This window comes from Callospermophilus lateralis, chromosome 17, assembly GCF_048772815.1.
Source record: "Callospermophilus lateralis isolate mCalLat2 chromosome 17, mCalLat2.hap1, whole genome shotgun sequence".
NCBI classification, from domain to species: Eukaryota; Metazoa; Chordata; class Mammalia; order Rodentia; family Sciuridae; genus Callospermophilus; species Callospermophilus lateralis.
Window position 1 is genome coordinate 3,297,142 of NC_135321.1, and position 10,521 is coordinate 3,307,662.

The 10,521-nt window shown below is 49.6% G+C and overlaps 1 protein-coding gene across 1 annotated transcript; it reads left to right on the plus strand.

Moving 5' to 3' along the window:
* On the plus strand, positions 1-9,921 carry Ptgr3 (prostaglandin reductase 3). The gene is made up of 2 exons (XM_076837197.2): positions 1-695; positions 6,745-9,921. Exons 1-2 carry the CDS (start codon positions 487-489, stop codon positions 7,667-7,669), a joined length of 1,134 nt encoding a protein of 377 aa, XP_076693312.1. The 5' UTR covers positions 1-486; the 3' UTR covers positions 7,670-9,921.
* The last annotated feature ends 600 nt before the right edge of the window (positions 9,922-10,521 follow it).

Here is a 10,521-nt window from a genome sequence, read left to right on the forward strand (position 1 = left end):
GGCCGCCGGGGGCCGCCGCCGCTCGGGGCCGCGGCACCCGCCGGAGCGCGGGCCCCCACGCTGGCCGCCCCCCTCCCCGGGAGAGTCAAATCCGGCTCCCGAGCGTGGGGAGGGTGGGGATATCCGGTGCCTCTCCCGCGCCGGGAGGAGGGGGAGGGCGGAGAGGCTCCTCGGCCAGTCTGCGCCGAGCAGATTCAAACCAAAACAAAAAGATTAAAGGAGCTGCGCCGCGGCGGCCTCGGTCCCCGGCTGGGACGCGGGTGCAGGCGCGCCCGGGCTCCGCCGGTGCTGCGCCGACGCTGAGCGCGGCGGGCCGGGGGCGGGGACCGGAGCCTGGTGTCTAGGGAAGGGGGAGCGAGGGGAGGGCGCCGGCCAGAGGAGGGGCGGACCCGCCCGCCCGCCCGCGCCGAGCCTAGTCGGGCGGCCCAGGCTGGGCGTGACCCGGCCGGCTTCAGCGCGGAGAGCGGGCGGAGGCGAGCGAGGGCTATGCTGCGGCTGGCGCACGGCGGGGCTCGGGCCATCGTGGACTTGTCGTACGCCCGCCACTTCCTGGACTTCCAGGGCTCCGCCATCCCCCGAGCCATGCAGAAGCTGGTGGTGACTCGGCTGAGCCCCAACTTCCGCGAGGCCGTCACCCTGCGCCGGGACTGCCCGGTGCCGCTCCCCGGGGACGGAGACCTCCTCGTCCGGAACCGGTGAGCCCGGCGCGCGCCCCCGCCCTGGCAGCAGCTCCCGGCTGTCCCGGGCCGCCCGCGTGCCCACACTGCGGCGCGCGCTTAGGCGCATAGCCTGACTTTGCGAGATCCCGGGAAGTTGAACCCGCCGCCATCTGGCGAAGGCGAATGTAATGTGACTTGCTAGTGTGAATATCCGATGCCACCGAACGTCCTCATAACTGGGGGTTATTTTAATTTGGGATTCCCCTCCCCTCCTCCGCAGCCCTCCCTCCTCCCCCTCCCGCTCCCGAAATAAAACCGACGAGATCCAGAAGGGGAGGCTCCCTGCCCGGCCCACCCGCGCGCACCCACGGTTCCTGCGTTGACATATCTTTTAGTGGAGCAGGAATAACCCGGACACAAACTGCGACGTTTAGGTAAATGTGCTTTGAAGGAAGGGGGCCAGGAACTGGCTAGCTTTTCCTGTCCCCTGCAGCTTGGCAACCGTCTAGCAATGGTGGAGTCTGTCCTTTCGCGTGTTGAGTGTACCTCGCCGTTGTCGTCTGCGTATTGTCAGTGCTGTGTGACTGTTGTCTGTCCCCTGAGTGCAAGGATAGGCGCGTGGTGTGTGTCCAGGGCAGCTGGGCCCGGGCTGGGCCAGGGGTATGGCTGCGTTTACCCGCATGTTTTGCAGACTCGACCTTCTGTCTTTTCCACCCCCATGCTCCGCACCTTAATGTGTTTCCACCTCACTAATCTTTAGTAACTGGTGAAGCGACAGGAAGGAAAGAGTCCTCACTGTGTCGGAGCCATACCGCCCGCGTCTCTGCGCGGTTAGATCCCTTTGCTGCCCGACTTGCAGGCTGCAGTCCTCTCTGCCCTTTGGCCTGCCAAGTCCCATCTGAATGGTTCCAGCGGTTCCAGCGTTGCATGGTTGCATGTTTCAGGTTGCATAATATTGTTGAAAGGAGGAGTTCGTTCTGACTGTAACTGGGCTGTAAATTGTGTGCTAGGAAGTTCTGTAAGTCCCCTGCGAGGTCGGAAGGACAAAATGTACCCGGTCCAAGTAGCTCCATGAAGCGTTTAATCAGTCCAGTTTAGAAATCCATCAGCCTCCCACACTGGAGTGTAGGAATGAAGAATACTGGTCATGATTCGAAACTTTTGGAAACCTGTTGAAAACTAGTAATTGAGTGAGCCAAGGAGTGAAAATGGGGTGGGGGTCGGTAGGGAGTGCTTTAAAGGGGGGTGTTTGCTTGTGTGCATGTAGTGTGTGTATGTGTATGTATCTCCTTGAAGCTCTCTGCTTTGGTCGACCTCGGTGCAAAGGATTGCTTCATTGTGTGATGCAATGCTAAGGCTGTTGAGAGTAAGAACATTCTCTCTGAGTTAAAAAACAGGTTTGAGTATGTGTTCACTTAGAACATACAGAGTGTATTATAATGTGCTGGAAGTTGAGTTGAGACTAGACTAAAAAGCTTTCCAAACAAACAATAGAGGAAAAGTTACATGCAAGCTTTTTTTTTCTTTTTTGTGTGTGATGTTGTAGAGCATAGACTGTAAACTCTAATATAAACAAAACTGTGAATAAAACACCTTTTAGAATTGGGTGTGTAATGGGGAGAGGGTAGTACAAGACTGGCAGGGGGAGTTACCAATTTGGAAAACCACAAGTAATGTGGAACTGCCCCTATGATGGAGGCTGCTTGGCTCTGCTCTGGGCTCCAGGCCTCCCCGGCCTCTCTACCTGCTAGGGTTAACTCTGTTAACTCTTCAGAATCTTTCTTTCTCTCCTCTTCAAGCTTTTGGTTGCTCTCACCTCCCTTTCCTCCCCCAAAGTTGCTGTCTCTCAGGTGCTGCCATGTGTCCAGGGTCACCAGGGTTGGTCCCAAGGTCGGGGCAATGTGGACCCCTGAGCCCGTGGTCTGAGCACAGGAGCACTGGCTCCCATGTATGTAGCCCATCAGTTTTGGTTGCTTTAAAATCCATGCCTTTTTTTTCCTTCCTCATACAGTATACATCAAGAATCCCTTTAATATAAATAGCATATTTATCTGAACAACTTGACCTTTGACTTGTACCTTGAATCTAAAATAGGAAAGAAAAAAAAAAAAAACAGAGCCGGTTTTCTGCAAGTTAGAAAAGGACAGAATCTTTACTTCCCTCTTTCCTTACCCTATTGGAAACTCTATTCCATACTGTAGGAAGGGCATTTATTCTTGCAAACCATGTCAGTGAAGGTAGCATCTTACCGATTTTTTTAAGGAATGGAGGTTTAATAATTCAGTGCAGGTTAGTTCATTTTAATCCTAGATCAGATTTCCCCTGTGCAGTGTTAATTGCATTAAAAATTTATGCAGGTGCTTCTCATTTTTATCATAATAAAATCTACCTTGGAATGAATGCATTAAGCCCAAATTTGGAAGGGTGTTTGGGGATTTTAGTTGTGTACCAACCATCTTTTGCTCTGAGGGAACCACTTGCATATCCCATTCCATCTAGTAGAAAACAAATTCTTCATTCAAAAAGAGGGTAGTACTTGTAAGCTGGACATGCTTTAGGGTAATAAAGTTTACCATTGAAGAAAGGTGTGAGAAGGGGTGTATAAAATCCTTCCGGAAGGGGTAATTGATGTTCCTTTATCCAGTCCTCACCTTACCATGTCATCGTTGCTAGTAACTTCCCACCTCCCCCTTCATGCTGAGCCCTTGGAAAAGAGGGACTAGCACCCATGTCAAGTTGGTTTGTGTGCAATTTTTAGCTTTTTTCGTAAGAAGGTGACAGATTATTCCGTTTCCAAGTATTTCTAACGATTTTCGGCTCAAGTGTAAGATAATGGAGCCAAGAGTTTGTAGGAATGGTGAAAGGAGGTGGGGGGATGGGGTAGCTTTTTTGATAAACGGTTTGTTGCTCCAGGGAGGGTAAAAATATTTCTTCTCCAGTGTAGTTGTTTTTCTTTCTTTCCTTTATAGTTTGTCTTTTATTCTTTCTCTTTCTTTCTTATTTTTTTTCTTTTTAAGGAAAGTCAGGTTTGAACGACTTTGTTTTGTCTTCTAGTATTGCAGGGTTTTATTATGGACTCTGGTCTTCGCCTTTGATTTTTCCCTCCCCCTCATCAGTGTTGCCTTGCTTCACAATAAACATGACGAAGGGGTTCAGCACATTTTAGAATAAATAAGCTGGGTGGCTCTAGAAGGGTATATATTTGGGGAATGCCTGCACCGGTCCCATTCTTTCTCCTGGGGTCTCTGGATTCCAGTATTTTCAGTGGGTCGTCCCGTCGGATTGCTAGAATCCTGCACTCCTTACAAACACATTTCCAATTAAAGGGAGGTGCCGGGAAGGCCTGCACATCTAGCATCCTTCCCAACCTGCCTTCTGACTTGGTGGCTCACCGTCCCTGCGGCTGGACCGAGCCCCCTTTCGCTCTGAGCCTGCTGCCCTTGAACTTGTTTCTGGTGGAGCCAAGGCTCAGCCTCCCCGTCCTCACGCAGCTTCTACCCAATGCCCAGGTAAGGACTGGGGCGCTTTTAGGGCCGCGGCCATGCAGCGTCCAAGCTGGGGTCCCGAGAGAGCCGGAGTCCCCGCATCCGGGGCCCAGAGACCCGGAGAGCCCGAGGTGCATGGTGCGTGCAGCCGCCGGCTGTCGCCACCAGCCTGAGCTGCCTTCCCCGACGCCACTTCGAAGGCAGCAGGGATGGGGGGCGGGAGTGCCTGCGGGCCAAGGTCACGGTCCTTGGGATGTCTGTACCATGCTGAGCCAGCGCGTCCAGCTCCGCTCGGGACTCCAGGAACTTGTCCGCGCGGGGACTGAGGGCGCGGGCAAAGAGGCGGCAAACAAGGCTCCTCTGCGGCCTGGGCAGCGGCCGCAGGGACGCTGGGGAGACCCAGCTGGTGCAGATCGGCTACCAGCAGTGGCCGGGCACTTCCGAGGGACCTGGGCCCAGAAGCGCCCACTTCGGGCCCCGGGGCTGGCCAGATGGGATGGCGAGCGGGACGGGGCTCACGGAGCCGCTGCCCGCCCAGCGCTGGCCACGGATGACCGTGGCGCCGGCTTTCCAGGCAAGCCCGGTGGCCAACCCGCGCTGCCGCCGGCTCCCGTGGAGCCCCACTCCGCCTCCACTTTCGGCCTCTTCTACCAGGTCCCGCGTGTCTGGGCTCCGCGTCCCGCCTGGGCTCCGTGTCCTGAGAGTGTGCCCTGCTGCTTCTCTCCACCTCCTCCCAGGAAGTGGCCACCGCAGGCGGGGGAGGGGGCGGTCGCTGTGTCTCTGTCCGAGCCCCTGGGCGCGGGTTCCCGAGGTGGGGGAGATCCCCGGGCCACCATAGAGGGGTAGCAGCCTCTGGGCGTCCCCGGAGCCAAGCCAGGGTTCCTGGTGGAGGAGACACCACTGCGAAACACCAGGGGGTTCCAGCCAGGAGGGGTCGGGCACACGAAGAGTTAACCCTGGGCAAAGGAGCACAGAGAACAGAACTGGTGGTTGGGCCCCTGTCCCCCACCTCCACGGGAGCCCTGCCATTGCTTCTGCTCCCTCCGAGGGCGCCTTCCCTGCAGCGTGCTTTGCTGCCTAAGGCAAGGCTCCAGCAGGGCTGTGCTCTGGGCCACCTCTCTCAAGTCCAGAAGCAAGCTCCCAGGAAGCCAGCCCTTCCCAAAAAGGCCAGGACTTGAGAATTAAGTACATTTAAAGACGTGGCAGCCCCCCCTCCTTCTCTAAAAATAGAATGTAGGCATCTTGGTATTAAATGCCAAATGAGAAACCAGCAAAAAATCGTTCTTCCCTTTTGTCATGGTAGTGCATCCTCTGTGGTTTGGAATTCCACAGCGTATTACCAAGGCTGGGGCTGACCTCTGAAGGCAGCTGTACTTGTGGGAAGGAACTGCTTACTGCTTTTTCATTTGGACACTGTGTAGACACCCTTCTCTGTGGTAGCTAGGCCAGGGATGGTCATAAGGGAGTGTTTGTAAGTGCAGAGCATCATCTGCCTTATAGTGAAAGCAGGTCTTCACACTGGCAGTTTGGTTTTTTAAGTTAAGAGTGAAATTCTTTAAAGACGGCATTCTTAACAGCTTTCTTCCTGCTACCAGATCCTACCCACTTTTCTTTTCAGTACAGGTGGAAATGACATGTTTAGGGTCATCCCTGATGTGACATTTACCACCTCCTGACATTCTTAGTTAGATGGCTTTTTTCCCTGTTTATCGGGATTTTTTTTTTATTATAAGGTATATCAAATGGAAAAAAAAGCTGGCAAAAAATACTGGCCTGGCAATTAGATTGACTCTGGATACCAAAATGAAACTAATCATCTGGTATTAATCAAGTCATGTCTCTGCTTCTTGTTGGGGAGAAATACAGTGACAATTTGCTTTCCTTTCCATTTGAGAGGGACTGTGAAACAATGAATATTCCATAAAAATCATTTTCCCCAGTTTTTGTTCAGTTAATCAAAATGCATATTTTCACACTGGATATGGTTACACAAGAGAGAATATCAGCCTCTTCAAACAACCTTAGCAGTAACATGTGGCAACCCATGACCTTGTACACTCCACCAACCTTTAATGATATCATTGTCATTGCTGTTATTATCTGAAGGATTAAGTTGTTGCCAGAATCAGTATATCTGCCCTTATTTGAATGTGTTTTACCCCACTGTTTTTAACATCTTTACTAAAGAAGCCAATTAATTTCCAGCTTGTAGCTCTCGTGAAGTTGGTATGTGGAGGGCTTCCTGACTTTTCCCTTTTTTTCCTCTTTTTTTTTTCTTAAACTTCTCCTTTTGAAAAAAACAAAGGGGGATAAAAGCAAATGGCATGTGAAATAAATCACTTGCTGATTAAAGTGATATAAAATTATTCCTAAATTGATGAAAGAATAAAAGGCGCCCAAACTCTGGGTGCAGATCTGTGTGAACAGTACTTGTTTGATTCCCCCCAACCCCAGGGGAACAGCAGGATTGAATTTTCTTAAATTCTGTCAGATTCTTTAGCCCAGCAACCCCTCCACAGTCAATATTTTTTTCTAAACAGAGTATGAATATCTTAACAAAGAAAGCCTCGTAATACATTGACTTGTTTGTTTTCTTGTAGATTTGTTGGCATTAATGCATCTGACATCAACTATTCTGCTGGCCGCTATGACCCATCGGTGAAGCCCCCCTTTGACATAGGTTTCGAGGGCATCGGTGAGGTGGTGGCCTTAGGCCTCTCTGCTAGTGCCACACACTCAGTGGGCCAAGCCGTGGCTTACGTGACACCTGGTTCCTTTGCAGAGTACACAGTTGTGCCTGCCAGCATTGCCACTCCAGTGCCCTCGGTGAAACCCGAGTACCTCACCCTGCTGGTAAGTGGCACCACTGCATATATCAGCTTGAATGAGCTGGGAGAACTGTCAGAAGGGAAGAAAGTTTTGGTGACAGCAGCAGCTGGGGGGACGGGCCAGTTTGCTGTGCAGCTTTCAAAGAAGGCAAAGTGCCATGTAATTGGAACGTGCTCTTCTGATGAAAAGTCTGCTTTCCTGAAGTCTATCGGGTGCGATCGCCCTGTCAACTATAAGACCGAGCCCCTCGGAACCGTCCTCAGGCAGGAGTACCCGGATGGTGTGGATGTGGTCTATGAATCTGTTGGGGGAGCCATGTTTGACTTGGCCTTAGATGCCTTGGCTACCAGAGGGCGCTTGATAGTAATTGGGTTTATCTCTGGCTACCAAAGTCCTACTGGCCTCTCGCCTGTGAAAGCAGCAACACTGCCCGCCAAGCTGCTAAAGAAGTCTGCCAGCGTCCAGGGCTTCTTCCTGAACCATTACCTCTCCAAGTACCCGGCGGCCATGAAGCACTTGCTTAAGCTGCAGGCCAGTGGGGACCTGGTCTGTGAGGTGGACCTGGGAGACCTCTCTCCAGAGGGCAGGTTTACGGGTCTGGACTCTGTATTCCGGGCTGTCGATTATATGTACGTGGGAAAAAATACTGGAAAAATTGTAGTTGAATTACCTCACTCTGTCAACAGTAAGCTGTAAAAACTGAACAATGACATAAATCAAAGGAGAAAGAAAATGAGCACTTTATGCCCGAGAATTACTCAAATCCATTTATTTTTAGTTTGTGATAGATATAATATTTTTTAAAACAAAAGTAAGGTGTTAATGAATCTCTCCATTCCTCCCTCCCTCCCCTTCCCTCTCTCTCTCTCTCTCTCTCCTCCTCCCCCTCCTTCCTTGGGGAAAAAAAGTGCCAATAAAAGTTCCCTCCATATTCAGAGGTAAAACGTTTACATTCGGTTCTTTAGTCATGAGCGGTCTCATTCCAGACTTTATTGTTCCAGGGAAGTAAATTAATTCCTGATGCAGGACCTGATGGAATCGGTATGTCCTCAGCTTGATGAGATTTGAAAATCAGTCTTGGAAACAGTTCACAAGTCTGCCCCTGCTCTGGGAGAGCCTGCTCTTATGCTAATTAATGAGCAGCTCCAAAGTGAGAGGTGCCACTCAAGTCTGCCCTGTTGTCACTGTCCTATCCTCCAGAATAGGGCCCCCCTTTTTATAGACATTTTGGGCAGGATTCTCCCCAAATTCAGTGTTGGTATTAGATGCTTCCGAAAACACAGACCTGTCTTCCAGAAGTACCCTTTATTTGATGGGCTTCATCCACAGTCGTCCTGGTAAGCTGTGTTGCAGTGTGAGAAATGTCTCTGTTATTGTGAGAAGAGGATTGATATTGAAAACTTACAGACACAGAAAATAGATTCGGAAAGGGAAACCGCAGAGTTTTGAAGGGACTTTTAAGAATTCTCGTGCGCAGGAAGGGAAATGTGTGTGCTGTGTTTATGGTGCAGGTCTGCGTGATGCAGCGTGGACTGCAGGAGGACACAGCTTAGGCATGCGCAGGGGGTGGTAATGAGGGAGCACATGTCACGCAGCTCCATGCTTTCAGGGACCCAGTGTCCATGATACTACACTTGCTTCTCATTGGAGGCTTTCAGACCGAGAAGAAGGGCCTGCTCTCTGGTCATGGAAACAGAATAGCAGTCACTGACCCTCCTGTTGCATGTCCAGCATCTGCTGGAAGGAGATGGGTTTTGTCACTGCTGCCTGATGGCACACACCATCCACCAACCCCACATGAGAAGCAGCGCGACATGTGCCTTCTCTCCCGAATCATGCCAACGCTGATCCACTTGCCTCTTAACCTCCGGCGCCCGGAGGCTGCTGCTGCTTTCATCATTAAGTCGAAATCCCACGGTGCCTTTCTAATTGAAGGTGAAGCCCACCAGATTATTTTGCAGAGTCTTGGATTTCAGTGCATCGAACATGCTCAATAAATATGAACGCAATTAAAGATGCTCCAGGAAAGTTGGGGAGCAGATGTAATTCTTCCCTTGCATCTGAGGAGCAAGGAAATCCTACTGCTGAAGAGCTGTTAGTATCTATTTTACAAGATTTACTCATTTTCAGGTACCTAATGTAGCTGCTAGCATGCATGCACAACAATACAATTTATATGGTAAATGGAACCAAATAATGGCTTCACTGAATGTTATGGCTGTACTGAAGGGAAATGTCACGGTAAATAGCTGCCAAATTATGGATCATGCCGAAGTGTCACAACTGCACTAAAGACAAATAGCACTAGAGGCTATTGCCACTGTGACGCTTTTGAGTTATGAAGAAGGGTAGCGGCCTGATGCGAGGCTCTTTGTGTCCTCATCATAGCAAAGGGCTCCTGGTGCAGGGGACAAGAAAGCTCGTCCAGTGTGGTGCTTAGTTATTAATCTGTCCCTCTCAGACCTAACAGCTGTGGCAAAACAGAAAGAGACTTTGCCTTGCTCTTGAGTGCACAAACAAACAAAGCAGGGGAAACAGGTTTTATGAATCTAACTGCGCACAGGAAGTGACTGGTAATGGAAAAATTTTGTAATAAAATAATCTAATCAAAGAATATTATTAAATTTAACATAGTATGTGTCTGAAAGGCTTAGTTGCTTCTTATGCAGATAGATGTGTGAAATCTAAGCAATAATGCACTTTCTCCCTCTGTAAGGACTTGACTGAGGACATTACCAACTAAATTGCTTCTTCTAAACTGAAGTGAGTCCCGGTTTCTTTCATTTTAATAGGAGAGTAATAAAGATGAAAGACCAACATTTTATCTGATGGATCCCTTAAGCTACAGAATAGAAATTTATTATGTTTTGAGGGTATATACTAAATTCAGATCTGTAAAAATAAAATCTGAACACCCAGGTTTAAAATAAAACATAATCTGAAAACCTCATGTTCTCTCTGTCCCCAAACTGAGAAGTTACGGTGCATGCTGTTTTCATTTATTCTTAGAAAACAAGCATGAAAGATTCCGCCTATTCAGATAATGCCAAAAATATGTTTAAACTTTTGTTTTATTCTTTTGAAAAATGATTTGTAAATTGAGGGTCATAGTTCAGCATCAGTCTCACCCTCTGGGATTGTTGTTCAAGCCCAGTCTCTTTGGGGAGGTGAAATGGTGTGAGGGTCCCAACACCTTTCCTCTCAACTGTATTACATATCATGAAAAGTGCATCCATAACTCAGCACCATTGTCAGTCTTTGCTTTAGAGAAGGGGCCAGGGCAGAACAATCACAGTGGATAAATCATTTCTCGGTTCTCAGTGTGGCCTTCTCTGCATGTTGGGCTTAAGGTCACTGGCCGGGCAGGATGGCAGGAGCTTGCTCTTGAGAGACGGCATCCCAGTGACCTGTCACCATTCAATTCTGACTTCTCCTTCAGTGCCTTTTTGCCTACAAAAAATGCCAATATCATTTCCAGCCCCTTTGACAATGACTACTGTTGTTGACTGATTTCAGCATTAAAAAAAAAAAATATATATATATATATA

Excerpts from the sequence above, each read along its gene's own strand:
- Ptgr3 (XM_076837197.2), top strand. The coding sequence starts at position 487 with ATGCTGCGGCTGGCGCACGGCGGGGCTCGGGCCATCGTGGACTTGTCG. Across the intron at positions 696-6,744 it reads GACCTCCTCGTCCGGAACCG|ATTTGTTGGCATTAATGCAT; the intron begins GTGAGCCCGGCG and ends GTTTTCTTGTAG.